Below are 19,532 nucleotides of genomic sequence, written 5' to 3' on the forward strand. Positions count from 1 at the left end.
CGTCCGTGTGGTCCGGCTCCCTCTGGTTCCCTGGCCCCGGCCCTCCCCATGCTGGGAGCTTCTCTTTTTTTTAAATATTTTGTATTGATTTTTTTTTTTTACGGAGAGGAAGGGAGAGGGATAGAGTTAGAAACATCAGTGAAAGAGAAACATCGGTCAGCTGCCTCCTGCACACCCCCTACTGGGGATGTGCCCACAACCAAGGTACATGCCCTTGACTGGAATCGAACCTGGGACCCTTCAGTCCACAGGCTGACGCTCTATCCACTGAGCCAAACTAGTCAGGGCTCAAGGAGCTTCTTGCAAGCAGGACTGGCTTTGCCCATCGCTGGCCCTAGTGCCTCCCTGGGTGCTGGGCCCAACACAGGGAGGCTTCCGAGAATCAGAGCCTCGGCCCTCTTGCTGTGCTTGGTGCTGAGTGGATCTGCCTGCTCTTCTTGAGGCCCCAGCGGCCGCAGGGGTGGCACAGAACTGACCGAGAGAGAGAGCCTTTCCTCACAGGAGCACCTGGGCCTGGGAGGGAGGGCTCGGCCGGCTCTTTATTCCCAGAGCCTGGCTCAGAGTGGCCATGCCGGTCAGGAAGGGGCAGGCATGTCTAGATTAGCCATGAGCCCATGAGATGGGTCCAGGGTGACTCTGGGGGGAAGGGCTTGCTTCCAGCTAGAAGAGGGACGTGGAGCAGGAACTGGAAGAAGGACATAGTGAGTTCGAATTGGGCTGTGCAGTGGGAGGTGCCCGAGGGCATCCAGGGGGGCCATGGAGATCAGGAGCTGGGGGCCCAGACTGGGTGCCTGGGGTCTCAGAGGGGTGAAGAGCAGCCAGCAGCCCCGGTGTCCCATCTCCGCCTGCTGTCACTCTATCCGGAGGCCTCCCCTGGGCGTGTGAAGTCCCCTCCGTGAGGCACTTTTATCTCCCGGCTACAAAGCTGATGCTTGAAAGGACCGCACCAGATGGCACCTGGGTGGGGCTGGCTCCCACTGTGGTCGCCTCCTCTAGGTCACGCCTGGCTCTCAGCAGGTCACATCTGCCGGATCCTGGCGGAGAGGCCTCCAGAGGCGCCGAGCCGGCAGGGGTGCAGGTCACTGCATGGATTCCTCTCCTGGGAGGGGGATCGGATCCCTTCATCTGCACGGTGCCAGCTCCGGTGCCAGCCCTGACTTCCCGTCCCCGCTGCCCCCTGCCATGAGATCTCAGCATGAGGAAGGCCCAGCCGGAGCGGATGCATGGCTGGACCCACTGCACCAGGAGGGAGGCAGCTCCCTGGGGCTCAGAGCTTTCAAGTAGGGGCTGGACACACTCCTGTTCTGTTCCCAACATTCCATCATTGAAGTAGAAGATTCTAAGGAATCCTTGTCCTATTTTGTTTTGTTTTGTTTTAACCAATTTTTGGCCATCTGCTACAATGACATTTGGGTTCAAAATTAGAAAGGTGCAAAAAAGTACACAATGTAAGTCTCCCTACTATCTCTCCAAAGTATTTTAAGCATATCCACATATTCATATACACTTCCTTTTTCCTTTTCTTTACACACAAGCCTACTATACCTCCATTTCACACATTAACAAAACTCTTGGGGCTCCTTCCCCACAGAGCATTGAGAGCTTCCATTGTCATTCAGCCGCTGCTCCCGTCCCCACATCTAACCCTGGGTCCCCAGGTATCCCCTGTTGATGGTCCTGATGACCTCCCAGATGCTTTTTAAATATATATATACTAGAGGCCCAATGCACAAAGATTCGTGTAAGAATAGGTCTTCCTTTCCCTGGCTACCAGCACAGCCTTTGCTCTGGCCTGGAGCCACCTTCCACCTCTCGCTTGTGGTGTCAATTTGCATATTCCCTCCTTATTGGCTGTGGGCATGGCCACTTTTATCACAGAGTTACAGTCAATTTGCATATTCTGTCTTTCTTAGATAGGATACTTATATATACATACATATATATATTTCAGAGAGAAAGGGAGAGAGATATAAAAACATCAATAATGAGAGAGAACCATCAATCAATTGCCTCCTGTACACCCCCTACTGGGGATTGAGCCCGCAACAGGGCATGTGTCCTGACCTAGAATGGAACCATAACCTCCTAGTTCAGAGGTCAATGCTCAGCCACTGAACCATGCTGGCCAGGCCCTAGTTGCTTTTAATTCATTGCCAGGACCATGTGATCTGGGTGGGAATTCTAGAGGATGCTTTTGTAATTGTGATAGTTCTTGTCAAATCGCCTCCTTGCAGAGTGCCACCAGCCCATGCTCCCTCGGCAAGCTGTAGTTATGCTTATCAAACCACCCTTGCCCATAGATGTCTCGACTTGGGCCCATTAATGGGTGAACCTAGCCCATCTGTGTCATTTTGCTTTGCATTTCCCAGATAATGCGTTAGATTTGGCATCTTTCATGTGCTTGAGTCATCTGCATTTTCTTTTCCATAAACTGTCTCTGCTTATCTTTTGCCTTTTTGCTACAGGATTTGCTTTTTGCTTATTAACTTGCAGGAGTGCTTTATAGATTCTGAAAATCGGCCCTTTGGCTGATGAGCTGCAAACAACTCTTCCGAGTGTGTCACTCTGCCTTTGACCTTGCTTGTTGTGGTTTTGCCATGGGAATTTTTTTGTTCTTAAGGATGTGAATCTGCCTTCTCTTTGTATGGCTCCTGGCATTTGTATTAGAGTCTTTCCCACTGCAGATTATAAAAATGTTCTCTATGGCATTATTTGATAATTACATGTTTCTGCTTTTTGTAACATTTAAAATTTTAACATTCTGGAAGTTACTTTCAGGTATGGTATGGTCTTACTTTGTTCTTCTTGGATGGTTCCCCACTGTTCCTGACTATCTATTGAGAAATCTACTCTTACCCTTTTTAAAAAAAAATATCTTCTATTGATTTTCACAGAGAGGAAGGAAGAAGGATAGAGAATTAGAAACAGTGATGAGAAAGAAACATCAATCAGCTGCCTCCTGCACAACCCACTGGGGGATGTGCCCACAACCAAGGTACATGTCCTTGACTGGAATCGAACCTGGAACCTTTCAGTCCCCAGGCCGACGCTCTATCCACTGAGCCAAACCGGTTAGGGCTACCCTTTCCCTTCTAATTGGAGATGCCACTTTTATCATATGCTGATTTAAAAAAATGATAATCCTCACCCAAGGATATTGTTCCATTGATTTTTAGAGAGAGTGGAAGGAAGGGGGAGAGACAGAGAAAGAGGAGCATCAATGTGAGAGAGACACATCGCCTGGTTGCCTCCCGCATGCAGCCCCAGGGCTGGGGATAGAGCCTGCAACTGAGGTATGTGCCCTTGACCAGAATTGAATCCTTCAGTCTGCAGGCCAACACTCTCTCCACTGAGCCAAACCAGCTAGGGCATATGCTGATTTTTAAAATCTATTTAGATCTGTTTTTGAGCTTTTTATTTACTTCCTTTCATCTCTCTGCTCTTATATCAGCATCCAAATGCTTTATGTAAATACTGCATTTAATCGAGATCTTTACTTTGAGAGTCCCTGGTTCCCCTGAGTCCTGAGCAGGGGAGGGCTGGGGGCAGGTGCCAGGACGGGCCAGGCGCCGTGCTCAGCGTAAGAGCCACGAGCTCACTGATTGGGCACTCACTCTGTGTCGGGCACATGCCACACAGCATTCCATTCACTCCTCGTAACAATCCTGTTCGCCTGATGTTCGGCCCACTCTTAAAAATTACAGCACTGGCCCAAACCGGTTTGGCTCAGTGGATAGAGCGTTGGCCTGCTGACTGAAAGGTCCCAGGTTCGATTCCGGTCAAGAGCATGTACCTTGGTTGCGGGCACATCCCCAGTAAGGGGTGTGCAAGAGGCAGCTGATCGATGATTCTCGCTCATCAATGTTTCTAACTCTCTGTCCCTTTCTCTTCCACTCTGTAAAAAATCAATAAAATATATATTTTTAAAAAATAAATATATAAAAAATAAAAATTACACCACTAGCATTTACCAATTTAGTGCCCACCTCCGTGCTCAGCACAGCCCTTGTATTATACTTTCTCTTTTATCTTCCCCAGGTCCCGTGGGGTGGGCACACACCCCCCCCCCCCCATATCACAGCCCAGGAGCTGTGCTCCGAGGGCCCACCTCCCCCGTCAGGCACAGAGCTGGGGTGTGCCGGTGGGTGTATCACGTGTGTCTCTGAGCCCCGGCCAACCAGCGGCTGCCGAACCCAGATTCCAGCACCCCATCCCCACCCCCCCACCCCCGCCCAGGAGGCCAACCTGTGGCACCTTTGCAGGATGGGCTCCCACTCCTCTTGGGTGCCAGCACCCAGCACCGCTCCTGAACGAATGGGTGCAGCCCCCGTGTCCCTGTCCTTCCCACTGTCCTCACACACCAGCCTCGCCAGCACGGAACCCGAAGGCGGCTCTCGGGGGACAGGGCTGCCTCCGGCGTCTGGGTGGGAGGGAAGGCGGGGGGAGGGATAGCGCTCTCGGCGGGGATTCGGGCTGTCCTTGCGGCTGAAGCCACGTGTGGGGGAATCCCTCCAACAGCGAGCATTGCAGCTGCTGCTGCTGAGCATAATGGTGCCACCGCAGCAACTGCAGAACTCATCAGCAAAGTTTTAATTGCCTGAGGATTGTGGGGGATTTGTTTAATTTCCACTAGCAATTAAATACTGCCATAGATGCTCCCAGAAACGGCCCTGCAGAGACGCTTGCCAGGCCCAGCGCCTGCCTGGCGGGCAGCAGGGGGCGGGCGCCTGCGCATGGAGGGGCACTCTCTGGGGTGGTTAGGGCGCTGGGCCTCCCGCACCACAGCATGACCTCTGACCCGGGCAGAATGGGGCTTGGGTCCAGAAACTCCCCCTCAACACTACATGGCCAAGCAAACCCTGTGGTCTCTGAGCCCAGTTTCTGTGTGTAAAATGAAGATCGTGCCTCCCCTGGGAGGGGAGGAGAATAAACACAAGGAAAACGAAAGTGCCTCCCACAGACCCAGCACACACACACCCAGCACACTCACCCAGCACACACACCCGGCACATCACCCAGCACACACACACACCCGGCACACGCAACCGGCACACACACCCGGCACACGCATCCAGCACACAGACCCGGCACACGCACCTAGCACACACACACCCAGCACACGCACCCAGCACACACACCCGGCACATCACCCAGCACACACACCCGGCACATCACCCAGCACACACACACCCGGCACACGCAATCGGCACACACACCCGGCACACAGACCCAGCACACAGACCCGGCACATGCACCTAGCACACACACACCCAGCACACGCACCCAGCACACACACCCGGCACACATACCCGGCACACGCACCCGGCACACACACCCGACTCACACACCCAGCACACAGACCCGGCACACACACCCAGCATATGCCTCCCAGGCCTGCTTCCCCATCCCATGCTCCCAGGCAGGCAAGCCAGTCACTGAAGACCCCGCCCCGGCCCAGCCTTATTACTGCTTCTTATTGGAACACTTGTTTCCCGCCTGATGGGTTGGCATGACAAGCCCACAAAGGAAAACTTCACCCAGGCAGGAATGCGATGGAGCTGCCCCCTCTGCCCTCACCATCGAGAATCCCATTCAGAGCTTGTTCTGGCTGGAGGGTGGTCAGAGCTCTGCTGAGAGGGGCTGAGACAGGCCCCACAGGAAGGGAGAGGGGGACACCTGCCTCAGGCCTGAGTACAGAGGGGGCAGGGAGTGCGGGCCTGGCTGCCCGGCCCCTTAGAGAGAGTGGGTAGGGCTGTGGGGTGGAGGGGTCACCTGGGCACTACCCGGCCTGCCTGGCATGCAGGGAAGTGTGTAGGGTGAGTGCCAGGGCTCAAGAGGTTGGTGGGGGAAAGGGGGGTGTCTCTGGAGACTAGCCAGACACCAGGCTTCACTTAGTTTGGGGAGCATCTGACGTGTGTGAGATGGTCAGATCCCCTCTGTGCCCAGAGCCCCCCGTCCTGTGGAGGTTCCCTCTGGTCTCCCATCACCGCGGGCTTGCTTCTCCAGGAGCGGCTGGGAGGCGGCCCCAGTGACCCCGTAGAGCAGGGGTCCTCAAACTTTTTAAAGTGGGGGCCAGATCACGGTCCCTCAGAGAGCTGGAGGGCCGGACTATATGAACTACTAATCCCTACTGTAACACTTTGGCTGCGCTCACTGCCCAAAAAACCTGGCGGGCAGGATCAGACTCCTCTGCGGGCCGCATGTGGCCCGCGGGCCGTAGTTTGAAGACCCCTGCTAGAGGCTGGGGCCTCGGAGGCGGGGGCTGGGAGCAGGCTCTGCCGTGGGCTGGGGCTGGGGCTGCACCCTCCCTCCCCTCTGCTTGCTCAGCCTGCAGGGCCTGTGGGCCTGGCTGGCAGGGGACACGGCTGGCCTGGGCATCAGGCTCCCACAGGGACCTGGCTCCTCAGCCTCCTGCCCCTGTGGTCCAGGCAACTCACCCTTCACTCCAAAGGGTGCTGGCAGGCCTGGGGGAGGCCTTGGGTGGGCCCTGCTGGGCGCAGGAGAGCCTGGGTGTCTTCCCGCCTCACACCCTCCGTGGGGCTGAGCCCGGGCTTCACCTCCATCTGCTCCAGCTCCCTGCCCCCTCCCATCCCCTTCTGTTTCTCTTGGTCCTTGGCTCTTCTTCCCTGGGTCTGCGTCCTCCTCCTGCCTCCGTCTCACTCTCATCCCTGCCTCTCTCTCTCATCCCTGCCTCTCGCTGTCATCCCTGTCCCTCGCTGTCCTGCCTCTCAGTGTCATCCCTCTCTCTCACTGTCCTCTTCGTCTCAGCTCCTTTCAGCCTGTGCCATCTCCTGCTCCCCCTCCCCGGCTTTGTCCGCCTCTCCTGTGCTCTCATCTCTTCCCCTCGGTCCCTGCCTCCCCCTCTCAGACACGCTGGAGGCCCCTGGCCTGTCCAGCCACACCTGCTCTTCCCTTCCAGATGGGGCTGGTGGTCATCCTGGTGTCCACGGTGGTGGCCATGTCGGCCATGGCCCAGCTGTGGGAGGACGAGTGGGAGGTGCTGCTCATCTCCCTGCAGGTGAGGGGGGGGGCCTCCCCTCAAACACGCAAAACAAGGCAGCATGTGTCTCTATCCCATTGTTTCCTCTGATCAAGACCCTGAGCGGGAGGAGGGGCCCAGGAGAGCCCGGAGAGTGGCAGAGGAGGGGGGTGACCGCCCAGGGTCCCTGACGCCCAGTGTCTCGGGGGTGCCTGCCCCGTGGATAGAGGTGGGCCATCAGGGTGTTGGTGACCAGAGGGTCTGGCACAGCTGGGACTCAGTGGGGCCTCTCGTCCCCTCTCCCCGCACACAGGGCACAGCTCCGTTCCTGCACATGGGGGCCCTGGCCGCCGTCACTGTGCTCTCCTGGATCGTGGCAGGACAGTTCGCCCGGGCAGAGCGGTCCTGTGAGTGTGACTGGGCAGGACCTGCCCCCGGCCCTGCCCTCCCTGCCCCCCAGGCCCGCCATCCCCTGGATGTGCCCTGCGGGGCCATGGGTACCATGGGGGCTGCAGCTTCCGTCAGCAGTGCCCGCTTCCTCGTCTGCGTCTGCATCTGTGTCTGCATGGCGTGTGGGCCAGAGGCAGGCCACAGTGGGGGCTGCCCCTAGTGCAGGGTCTCTTCAGAGCATGCGTGTCCGGACTCTGGAGGGGAGAGGGGTCCCCCACTGCCTCCGCAGGGCTCATGGCCGGGCCTGGCGGGAGCGGGCGCTCACCGGGCAGTGCTCACTGGGCGGTGCTCTCGCCTGTGCCCAGCCTCCCAGATGGCCATCCTCTGCATCTTCTCCGCCGTGGTGTTCACCCTCTACCTGACCCCGCTCACCATCTCCTCGCCCTGCATCATGGAGAGAAAGGACCTGGGCCCCAAGCCCGCCCTCATCGGCCACCGCGGGGCCCCCATGGTGAGTGCCCTGAAGGCCCTGACAGATGGGGGGGGGGGGGGCGCGGGGAGCAGAGCTCCCATTCCGGGGGAGATGATCCAAGACCTGTCTCCCCGGAGGGAGGGACTTTCAGGGAAATGAACGTGATACCTGGGATGAAATACAGCAACCGTTAGCCTTCGGGGGAATGCGTGGGAAGGTTCACGGAAGGCTGGAGAGAGCAGCCGAGTGGGGTGGGAGCAGGGCGGCCTGCAGGCTGAGACCAGGCCGTGGGGCAGGCGAGGCGGGCGCGGCCCAGGGCCCACTGCCACAGGGAAGATGCTCCCGGAGAACTGGGGAGAAATGGAGAGAGGAAGGGGTCAAAGGCAGCGGCAGCCCCTCTGCTGATGCCCCATGACTCTCAGGGGCCTCCCCTCGAGTGGGCACCCTCCAGAGCCAGCTTCCTCCGCCTCTTGGCAGCTCCGGAGCCTGACTGGCTCCATCTTCTGTGCCAGTTTCCACATCTGTGCCCTGAGGTTCCGAGAGAGCCTAGGGCGAGCCTTCGAGGCAGGACACAGCACGCCGAGGTGCCCAGCTGTGAGCCTGGGAGACACCCCTGTTATAATACCCTGGGCAGCCCTCCCCCTGGGTTCTCCAGAGGCAGTGCCCCTCCCACCGTCAGAGGGACTTCTGAGAGCTTTTTCTTCGCTGTCAGAGACTGGGAGTCCCGTGGTGTTGAGTTCTAGGGGAGCCCAGAGGCCCTTCCACGAACCCGGCTCTGGTCACGGTACCGCCCGGAAGCAACGAGCTGGGAAGGACATGGCTTTGGGGTCGGAGGGATCTGGTTTGGGGTCCGGTTTTGCCATGTGCTGCCTGTATGTCAGGGGCCACCTGTCCCCTCGGAGCCTCGTGCCCTGTCCATGGTGAGAGAGAGACACAGCCTTCCCAGGCAGCCGGTGCTGAGGGAGGGGAGGCCGGGAAGGAGCAAGGAGGCCCAGCCTGGATTATTATTTCAGTAGAAATTTTTCAAACAATCACAGACATGGAAAGAGTAATATAATGGAGAATAAATAAGAGTCATGAATCCAGTACCACCTTCAACATCCATCCCTGCTTTGTCATTCTTGTTCCATCTTTCCCTCCTTTTCTTTTTTCTGCTGTGATATTTTGTTTATGATTAATCTTTTTAAAATCTTTATTGTTGAAAATATTACGTATGTCCCATGGAAAGGGGGAGAAAGAAACTCGAATTATAGAGCCCACTGATGTCTGCTATACCACCCACGAGCCTGATAACATTAGCCCATTTTATAGCTAAAGAAACTGAGGCTCCCAAAGGGGAAGTGACGGCCCAGGACTGGGAAATGGAATTGCTCCTTCTCAGCTCCCACGTCCTTTCCGTGTGTCACATGGTGGGGGGCCGCATAGCCAGAGGGAGAGAGAATGGGAACCACCTTGTCTCGGCGGGAATGAGATCGGCCATGGGGACCCTTTCCACCTCATCCCTTCTTAGCCAGGAGTCCTCCTTCCAGTCCTCCTGTGGTGTGCCTCCTCCTAGCCCAACCCTTGGTATGGTGCTGACCCCCAGTGGCAACAAGGGGTATGACAGTCCTCAAACCAGCCAGAACTAGGGAAACAAAACATCCCCTCTCCCAAGTAGAAAGACCCTTTAAAAAAAAAAAAAAAAAAAAAAAAAAAAAAAAATTATTTTATTTTATTATTATTTTTTAAATATATTTTATTGATTTTGTACAGAGAGGAAGGGAGAGAGATAGAGAGTTAGAAATATTGATGAGAGAGAGTCATCCATCAGCTGCCTCTTGCACACCCCCCACTGGGCATATGCCCTTGACCGGAATCGAACCCGGGACTCTTCAGTCCGCAGGCCGACACTCTATCCACTGAGCCAAACCGGTTTTGGCAGAAAGACCCTTGAAGAAGAGGGAATATGCTCTCTCAAGGAGTATGTGGGTAACCTGCGTCTATGAGAGAAACAGATGCACCACGCAAGGCCACAAAGATGGTTGACGGCAGAGTCAGAGCCAGACCCAGGCTCTTCTGATGTGGATGCAGCACGGTCAGCAGTTGTCATTAGTTACTGAGTATCAGCCAACGTGCTGGGACTCTTAACCCAGGTGACAGTCTCGGAGAAGCTCTCGTCACCTTCTGTACAGATGAGAAGACTAGTCGCCCTCTGAAACTGCTGCCTACCTACCCTCTCCCCTCGCTCCGGGACCTCTACCTGGACTCAGGGTATAACAAGGGGAAACTTGGTGTTCACCCCCAGCCCAAGACTGCCATAGGCAGAGGCCTGTACCCCCACATTTATGTCCATCAACACTAGCCACCCCTGCCTCCCACTCCCGTCCAGAAACCCTGCGGGGCAGGAGTGACTGAACAGATGAGGAGGCTGAGCCCCGCCACACAGCATGGCCTGAGGGGCTGGGGCCAGAGCCAGGCCCAGCAGGGAGGGTCTGCCCTCGGCTGGGGAGGGGTGCGTGAGCTAAACCCCAGCTCTCCCCTCACTGCCCCCCCTCCCGGCAGCTGGCCCCGGAGCACACGCTGATGTCCTTCCGGAAGGCCCTGGAGCACAAGCTGTACGGAGTGCAGGCTGACGTCACCATCAGGTAGGCGCTGGGCCGTGAGGACGGCACCCCTCCCGCCCCCACTGCATCCACCCCCGGTCTCCCCTGGGGACGCCGCGGGTCCAGAGCCTCGGAGCGGGGAGGGCAGAGGCTTGGGTGACCCACCTTGTTCGCGACCTTAAATCCTGTGCCAAATTCCAGGATATAAAATAGAGGGAAAAAACAGAGGCTCTTGGTTGAAGCAAGGCTGGGGGTTGGGAGCTGCAGTCCTGCCACGGAGCCGCTTGAAGGACAGACTCAATCCCTGTGAAGGACCAGGGCTCCGACAGATGGAGCCACTCTGAGAAGTGACATGTGCACATCGCAGAGTACACACTCCCTGTGGTGTCACTTACATTTTATTTTTTTTATTTTTTTATTTTTTTTAAATATATATTTACTGATTTTTTACAGAGAGGAAGAGAGAGGGATAGAGAGTTAGAAACATCGATGAGAGAGAAACGTCAATCAGCTGCCTCCTGTACACCCCCTACTGGGAATGTGCCCACAACTAAGGTCTATGGCCTTGACTGGAATCGAACCTGGGACCCTTCAGTCCGCAGGCCAGCGCTCTATCCACTGAGCCAAACCGGTTTCACCATCACTTATATTTTAAAAGACCACATTAGGGTGACTTACACAGCCCTGGCCAGTGTTGCTGGTTGGTTAGAGCAGTGGCCTGCACACCGAAGGATCTTGGGTTTAATTCCCAGTCAAGGACATGCACCTGAGTTGCAGGTTTGATCCCAGACCCCGGTGGGGGCGTGTGTGGGAAGCAACTAATGGATGTGTGTCTCTCACATCAATGCTTCTCTCTCCCTCCCTTCCACTATCTCTAAAAAGTAATGGGAAAAATACCCTTGGGTAAGGATTAACAACTAAAAACAAACAAAAACCCTAAAATGACTTACACATCTTCTGCACGTAGACACACGTGTGTATTAGTATAAAGGGCAGGAAGGACCCACGCCCGTCTCATAGCAGACCTCTGAGAAGGGGAGAGGGCAAGGCTGCCATTTCCGGCTGCACAGAGCGTGTACTAAGGGCACCACGTCCCTGCGAACACTTCTCCAGTGTGGGTATCCTGGAATTATACACTGAGTGGCCAGATTATCATGATCTCTGAACACATAATAATCTGGCCACTCAGTGTATATCCTATATAATATGCAAATTGTCCCCTCAACCAGGAGTTCAACCAGCAGGCAGGCCAGCCAACTACCCATGTTCCCTCCCCCTGGCCAGCCCCCACCCATGCAGAATTCATGCACCGGGCCTCTAATACACACACACACACACACACACACACACACACACACACACGAGTGGCCAGATTATTATGCATTCAGAGATCATAAAAATCTGGCCGCTCGGTGTATATGGATCCAAACTTTCACGGTGGCACAGCGCCTGAGGAAGGTCCATGGTGCCTTTTACTGTTTCCCACGAAGGCACCACGTCGGTCCAGGCCCCGGCAGTGGGGCAGGCCCGGATGGTGGGGTCAAGTTTGTCGAAAGGGTCTGCATTTGCACCGTTCTCATCATGGCATCGCATGGACTGGGCTCTGGGCCAGATTCCACCACTCACTGGCTGTGGGTCTTGAGCTAGATGTTTCCCTCTCCCAGCCTCAGTTTCCCCTTTATCAGATGAGGTGGCACCTACCTCCCAAAGCTGCTAAGAGTCGAGGCCCAGCCATCCCTCCTCGGCAGTCCCCACCCCCCTCTGACCCTCATAGAGAACTTGGGCGTCGCCCACCAGCCCACTGCCCTCCCTGTGCAGCCGGAGCCTGAGGCCCAGAGAGGGGCAGGGCCTGCAGGGCCCCCTGGCGGGTTGGTGTATGTGAGATGTGTGTGTGTGTGTGTGTGTTGGGTGTGTGTGTGTGTGTGTTGGGTATGTGTGTGTGTGTGTGTGTGTGTGTGTGTGTGTTGGGTGTGTGTGTGTGTGTGTTGGGTGTGTGTGTGTGTGTGTTGGGTGTGTGTGTGTGTTGGGTATTTGTGTGTGTTAGGTGTAAGTGAGGTGTGTGTTGGGTGTGTGTGTTGAGTGTGTGTGTTGAGTGTGTGTGTGTGTGTTGTGTTTGTGTGTTGGGTGTGTGTGGGGGGGGGTGTGTGTGTTGGGGGTGTGTGTGTGTGTGTGTGTGTTGGGTGTGTGTGTGTGTGTGTGTTGGGTGTGGGGGGGGTGTTGGATGTGTGTGTGTGTGTGTGTGTGTGTGTGTGTTGGGCATGTGTGTGTGTTGGGTGTTTGTGTGTGTTAGGTGTGAGGTGTGTGTGTGTGTGTTGGGGGTGTGTGTGTGTGTGTGTGGTGTGTGTGTGTGTGTGTGAGAGTGTGAGGGGCCTGGGTGGGCACTGACCCCGGGCCCGCCCGTGCAGCCTGGACGGCGTGCCCTTCCTCCTGCACGACGCCACGCTGCGGCGCACCACCAACGTGGAGGAGGCGTTCCCCGCGCTGGCCCGCCGGCCCGCCGCCATGCTCAACTGGACCGTCCTGCAGAGGCTCAACGCCGGCCAGTGGTTCCTGAAGGTCTGGCCGCACCTGCCCGCTCCGAGGGTGGGGACCCCGTGCAGGGGGAGCTGGGCGGCCATCAGCTCGGGGACCCCACTCCCCAGCGTCCCTCACGGCCGCTCGTCAGCGGCCCCCCGGGGTCTTGCCTCTGCGGCCCCGAGGCCATGGTAGTCACTGCGTGTGCTGGCCTGTCCCTCTCGCCGGGAAAGCTGGTGGTGACAGGGGTTAAGACCGTCACCGCGGTAGAGCTCCATAGAGGGAAGTGGTTCCCTGGTCTGAAATGTCACTCCCGGGGAAATGCGCTGGGTTCTGGGAGATGGTCCAAGCAAGTAGTTCTTTTGGTGAGCAGGGCGTGGGGCAGGGAAGATGAAGGGTGGAGTCTCCTAGAGCCCCCACGGGGTCACAGCCGCCACCCCACCTGACACGCACGCTGGCAGCGGAGGGGCCTCCGTGCTCCGGAGCCAGGAAGGCCCGTGGAGGCCCCTCCAGTGCTGGGGAGGCAGCCAGCCGTGTGTGTCCTTGTCTCTGCCAGACGGACCCCTTCTGGACGGCCAGCTCCCTGTCCCCCTCGGACCACAGGGAGGCCCAGAACCAGTCCATCTGCAGCCTCGCCGAGCTCCTGGCGCTGGCCAAGGGCAACGCCACGCTGCTGCTCAACCTGCGCGACCCTCCCCGGGAGCACCCCCACCGGGCCAGCTTCCTCAACATCACGCTGGAGGCCCTGCTGCACTCCGGCTTCCCCCAGCACCGGGTGAGCCTGGTGGGGAGAGGAGGGGCACTCGGCACTGGTTCACCGGTCCCCCCTGCGGACCTCGGCTTCCACCTTTGTAAAATGGGGGTACCGTGCCCCTCGCCTCCACGACAGGGTCATTGTGAGGACAAGAGGGTACCAATGAATCCTTTAAAATGACCAAATCCAGCCTAAACCGGCTTGGCTCAGTAGATAGAGCACATGTGTCAAACACAAGGCCCGCGGGCCAAATCCAGCCCGCCAGGCCTTGCAATGTGGCCCGCACCGCACTGTCATCACTGCACTCCGCTGTCAGTTTATGACATTGTCAGTTTATGACTGTTCAGTAAACCATTCGGCCCGCGATTTAGGCTGGATTTTAGATTTTGGCCCCTTCTCTGATTGAGTTCGACACCCCTAATGATAGAGCATCGGCCTGCGGACTGAAAGGTCCCGGGTTCGATTCCTGTCAAGGGCATGTACTTTGCTTGCAAGCACATCCCCAGTAGGGGGTGTGCAGGAGGCAGCTGATGGATGTTTCTCTCTCATCGATGTTTCTAACTCTCTATTCCTCTCTCTTCCTCTCTGTGAAAAGTCAATAAAATATATTTTAAAAAATAAATAAAAGTAAAATGACCCGGTCCAGGTTCTCCCACACACTCACGGCCGGGAAGCACTGCCCACATTCTCGTGGGGTAGCATTTGGAGATCCGAGGAATCTCACAGCAACGTGTGACGCACACTAGATGGCGGTGGCCGCCTGCGGAATAACTGACATTTCGATGATCCGTCCTTGTGACCAGGGGCTAGAGGGCAAGTCCCTGGGTTATTGCCAACGCCATGCACAGCCGTGCCTGGCACCAGGTCATCCCCTGATTATGGTGATTATATGTAAGCTTTTATCCCGTGTCAGGCCCGTCTGTCCTGTCTCTTTTAAGCCTTCTAGGTGCGTCTGGAGGGGTAGACTCCACCCATGTTGGAGATGGGAGATCTGAGGCCACCCCCCTCTGTCCGCAGGTCATGTGGCTGCCGAACAGGCAGAGGTCCTTCGTGCGGAGGGTGGCTCCTGGCTTCCAGCAGACGTCAGGCTCCAAGGAGGAGGCCTCCAGCCTGCACCGAGGCCACATCCAGTGGCTGAACCTGCGCTACACTCAGGTGTCCCGCCAGGAGCTCAGGTGCCCGCCCCGCCCACCCCACTCAGCCAGAGGAGGGCGAGGCTCGGTTCCTCCACACCGTCTGCTGCCTCTTCCTCTCCCTCTCTCACACGCACGCAAGCTCACGCACACACACACACACATGCACACATGCACACACACATACACACACACGTCTGGGCAGAGGGTTAAGCACAGGGACTTCTGGTCCAAGGAGGAGACGTCAAGAGCGTCAGGCAGACATGGGTTGGCTCCGAGTCGGGCCCTCTAGGAGGAAGAGTCCTTCTCCGGGACGAGTGAGGCTGGCACCCCCCTCACAGGCTCCCAGAGGCCCGGACCCCAGGCTGACGGCCTGTCCCTCACCCACAGGGACTACGCCTCCTGGAACCTGAGCGTGAACCTCTACACGGTCAACACGCCGTGGCTCTTCTCCCTGCTGTGGTGCATGGGGGTGCCCTCCGTCACCTCCGACAACGCCCACACCCTGTCCCAGGTGCCTTCCCCCCTCTGGATCATGGTGAGTTGGGGGGCTGCTGGGGGCAGAGGGCACGTGGGGGCAGTGGAAAGCTGCTGATGGCACCCAGGCCGGTGCAGACTCCACACCTGGGGTCTCGGGTGAAGCCTCAGGTTGGGGGCAGCCCGGGGAGGGTACAGGCGTGAGGCAGGAGGAGGAGGTGCTGGGGGAGAGGAGGGGCCGGGGCCGGGCAGAACCATCACTTACGGGCCCTGGAGAGCTAGCGGACGACGACTTGGGTTTTCTGGTTTGGGGTGGTGTGTATGGTGTTTTATGTTGAAGGAAGGGTAGGCGTTATGGAAAGAGGGTAGCAGGACAAGACTAGGGAGCAGTACAATCTGCTCAGAGATTACAGCGGATCAAACCAGTTTGCAACTGGTTGGCCGAGCACCTGCGGACAGGCCTGAATTCCCGTCCCCGCTCTGCCACGGGGGTGGGAGCCCTCGATCTCCCCCTGAGCTCCCACTGCCACCTCTCTGAGGAGGTGAACGGCGGGTGGAGGGTCTGTTATGGCCCAGACAGTGCCAAGGTCAGCGATCGGATCTAGGTCACGGCGGGTTCAGTCCTTCCATCCACCTGCCCTCGGTCCTTTAAGATCTGCGGAGGCTCAGCCCGAATGGGATGAAGTAACACTGTGGCAGCAGTGGGGGTGGTACAATCGAATGTTGGGGTCACAGGAGTTGACCGATGCAGGAAGAGCCCCCACCGCTCCTCCTCCTCAGCCACCTGAGGTCCTGAGGTTTGCCCTCCTGGTCCCTCCACTGTCCCTGGGGGAAGCCCCGGCACTCCACACCCTACGGTGACACATGCCCTCTTACACCCTCACGGATGCTGCACACGCACCCCTGCAGGTCACGTGAAACCCCCACGCTCCTCTGTCTGCCGTTCAGTATGGGCCTCTTGCTCTGAGCCTCCCCAAGCACCCAAACCCTCCGGGCTTGACACTAACCATCTTTACTTGGAACTCCACACAGGCATTTTATCCTGTGTACACACACACACACACACACACACACACACACACCCTCCCCTCCTCACAGTGCCCAGAGCTCGTGCCTCCAGGCCCTCCCCTGCCCGCGGGCCCTCAGCCCGGAGCCCGAGGTGGCCCGGCTGTGACGGAGGCCGCCCGCGGGCCGTCTGTCCACAGCCCCCGGACGAGTACTGCCTCCTGTGGGTGACCGCGGACCTGATCTCCTTCACCCTCATCGTGGGCATCTTCGTGCTGCAGAAGTGAGTGGGCTCCGACCCCTGCCTCGGCCTTCCCCGCCCCCAGGCAGACCCGGCTCCCCCAGCCAGGCGCCCCTCCTCCTGAGCTCTGGGCCAGGAGAAGGCCTGACTGACCCGACAGCCCATGCTGGGAGAAGACTCCCCGTGGCCCCCGGCCTGCCCCCCTCCGCCAGAGCGGGCAGCTTCTGGAACGAGCCCCCCAGCTGGGAGCCCAGGGCCAACCTCTGCGCGGATTTGCCGGTGGACGCGGGTTCCCGCTCCTCTCCAGCCTGTCTCCCCACCTGGTGAACACGGCCTGGTTCCCACCAGCACTCGGCACCCCTGTGCCATGCCGGCAACCTCCCCGCCCTCCGACGGCAGCTGGGGGCAGCTGGGGCAGCTGGGGCAGCGGGGGCAGTGGGGAGGTGGGCGTGGCCAGGGGAGGGCTGCGGGCCAGGCTGGGGTCCCAGCTCGGCATGAACCAACGGGAAGGGTTTATTCTTGACTGACGTTCTCTCTCTGTCCCATTCTGCTCTGACCCGGCGCATGTCCCTCCTCTCTCCCACCCTCCCCTCTCCGCTGCACTCTGGCATCTCACAGCTATCACTTGATCAGGTAATTCTGTGTGGTCTTCCTCCTCCTGGCGCTTTCTCCCTCCTCACCGCGCCCCTCTCCCCAGTTCCTCTGGGACCTGCCCGAGCTGTGCCTGGGTCGCTGCCTCCCCAACAGCCTCCTTCCCGCCCCGGAGCCCTCCTCTCCTGACATCCTCCTTTCTCCCCCGCCCTGCCCGCCGTGTGCCCTCTGCTCTTCCCTCCCGCTGCTTCTGCCGTCCGTCCGGGAGTCAGGGTTTCCTTATCGACTGCTGGCCTGGCATCTTCCTCTGCAGAGGGCTCTGCCTGCTCCCCGCCCCCCCCCCCGGTGTCCCCGCAGGGCCTGCCCGCTGCCCAGCGCACGCCCCACCACGTTCTGTCTCTCCCTTCCCATCCGTCGCCTTTCCGCTCTCTGGGTTTGCCTCTCCCGTCACTCATTCTCTCTTTACCTTTCTCTGTGTCTCTCGCCTCTTTTTTTCACTTTCCTTCTCTGGCTCCCCCATACCCTCTCCCACTTTCCCCGGGAGGGCCCCACAGCGGTGAGCTTCCCGCCTTAGATGTGCATGGCTGAGAAACCCTGGCCTAACATTAACCTCTGGGGTTAATGTGAATTTCCAAGAGGAGACTTGGTCTCGGAGACCCAAGTCCTCGTCAAGCACGTTGAGGCCTCCTGGGTCAGACGGCTTCACTGAGCAGCTTCCGGGAGGAACTGCTCCCTGGCGGGGGGTCCTGAGCCAGCCAAGGTCCTTTCGCCCAGGCCTTCCTCCTCCTCCTCGCAGTCGGCAGGCGTACAGAGGGGCTGGCTGGCGCTGCTGGGCCTGCAGGGGGGGTCGGCGTCCCTCAGAGGCTGGCCCTGCACGACATACAGCCAGGGCAGTGCCACTCTCTTCCTGGCACCACCCTGACGGAGGTGGGGGCCCCGGACCACTTCCTCGTTCTCCCACTCATTCCCTCACATACTTAGGGCCCCACCACACACACACACACACACACACACACACACACACACAGCAGGCCCTGAGGTTGGTGCCAGGGACACAGCGATAAATACGACCCAGCTGCTGTCCTCAAGGACACGGAGGGTGCTCACCCAGCCAGGGCGTGGCTGCCTTCCCCTCTGCTTCCTGCTTGGCCCTCGTGTCCGCTCTGTTCACCCACCCCTCTGCCTGTCCATCTGCCTGTCCATTTCAGCCGTGCTGACCCATCTGGAAACAACCGATTTCTTGTGGAGTCTGAGCTCCCTTCATCCACCCCACGGGGCTCTGTGCCCTGGGGGTTGGGTTGTTTCCAAGCTGACCCCCGCTTCTCTTGGTGGGAGTGGAAGTGGGGGGGGGGGGGTTTTGAAGGGGCCAGTGTATCCTTCTGTCCAGGTTGCAGAGTCTCAAGGTCAGAGGCCAGGGTTTGGGGGTGGCTGAGGCCTCCAACAGGAAAAGCCGTGCCTGGCTTTGCGTGGCCCCTGTGTGCCCTGAGCAGCCTGGCCTCGGCAATCAGAGGGACTGGCACCCCAGCCGGGCTCCCCATTGGGAACTATGTGCCCCCCCCCTCTTCCAGGGCGGTTGGAAAGAGAGTAGCACAGACCCCAACCCAAGTCACTCTAAGTCCTTGGCTCGGAGCCCATGAAGACCAGTTCTGAGCAAAGCCCCTGCATCTCCCCTCCTCTCTCTGCTCTCCCCTCCGGGGGTTCCCTCTGGCTTCCCTCAGCTTAGTCATACAGGGGGGCTGTAGGAGACATCAGCTGGGACTCCCCAAGATTAGTGTGTACCCCAGGGTAGGTCATCAGAGCCATGTCTGGTAAGCCCTCCCCCACCCCAATTGTATCACGTCCAAAGGAACCAGGTGAACAGCTGGGGGCACCTGAGAACTAACCAATCCAGAGAGTCCCAGGCCCGGGCAGCTGAGCTGGGTCTGGAGTGAGAGGACGGCAGGAGGGGCCTGGCTGGGAGTCCAGGGACTCCGATGGAACCTCGCGGGGCCCCGTCTGGACAGTCAGACGTGAGTCCTGCTGGTCTCTCAGGCCCAATCCACGGAGGCGCTGGGAGAGGGCAGGACCCTGCTCCGGGACGGGCGGGGAAGGGCCTGACCCATGGGGTCGTCTCTGCAGGTGGCGCCTGGGGGGCATCCGCAGCTACAACCCCGAGCAGATCATGCTGAACACGGCGGTGCACCGGACCAGCCGGGACGTCAGCATCATGAAGGAGAAGCTCATCTTCTCAGGTGGGCGCCCCCGAGGCAGGCACCGGGCCCGTTCCCCAACCCACCCGTCACACAGCACAGACAGACAGGGACACGCATCCAGAGGCACACACATATAGACACACACACGCCTCCACATACAGCCACGTCAGCATCATGGATGGTGGGCAAGTGACGTGCAGGA

General features: G+C 58.4%; 1 protein-coding gene across 4 annotated transcripts in view; it reads left to right on the plus strand.

Annotated features, from left to right (window-relative positions):
- GDPD5 (glycerophosphodiester phosphodiesterase domain containing 5) overlaps positions 1-19,532 on the plus strand; it is a 92,829-nt gene that overhangs the window by 69,262 nt on the left and 4,035 nt on the right. For 3 of the 4 annotated variants that reach the window (XM_084893398.1, XM_084893399.1, XM_084893400.1), the window contains 11 exons: positions 6,920-7,018; positions 7,293-7,386; positions 7,735-7,880; positions 10,383-10,465; positions 12,829-12,979; positions 13,494-13,712; positions 14,709-14,866; positions 15,215-15,362; positions 16,507-16,589; positions 17,166-17,180; positions 19,257-19,369. In XM_084893398.1, the coding sequence (XP_084749524.1) occupies positions 6,920-7,018; positions 7,293-7,386; positions 7,735-7,880; positions 10,383-10,465; positions 12,829-12,979; positions 13,494-13,712; positions 14,709-14,866; positions 15,215-15,362; positions 16,507-16,589; positions 17,166-17,180; positions 19,257-19,369 (1,309 nt within the window). The remainder of the gene's footprint in view (positions 1-6,919; positions 7,019-7,292; positions 7,387-7,734; positions 7,881-10,382; positions 10,466-12,828; positions 12,980-13,493; positions 13,713-14,708; positions 14,867-15,214; positions 15,363-16,506; positions 16,590-17,165; positions 17,181-19,256; positions 19,370-19,532) is intronic. The other variant, XM_084893401.1, reaches the window with a different exon arrangement.

This window comes from Pipistrellus hanaki (assembly GCF_964339955.1).
Source record: "Pipistrellus hanaki genome assembly, chromosome: 9".
Classification (NCBI taxonomy): domain Eukaryota; kingdom Metazoa; phylum Chordata; class Mammalia; order Chiroptera; family Vespertilionidae; genus Pipistrellus; species Pipistrellus hanaki.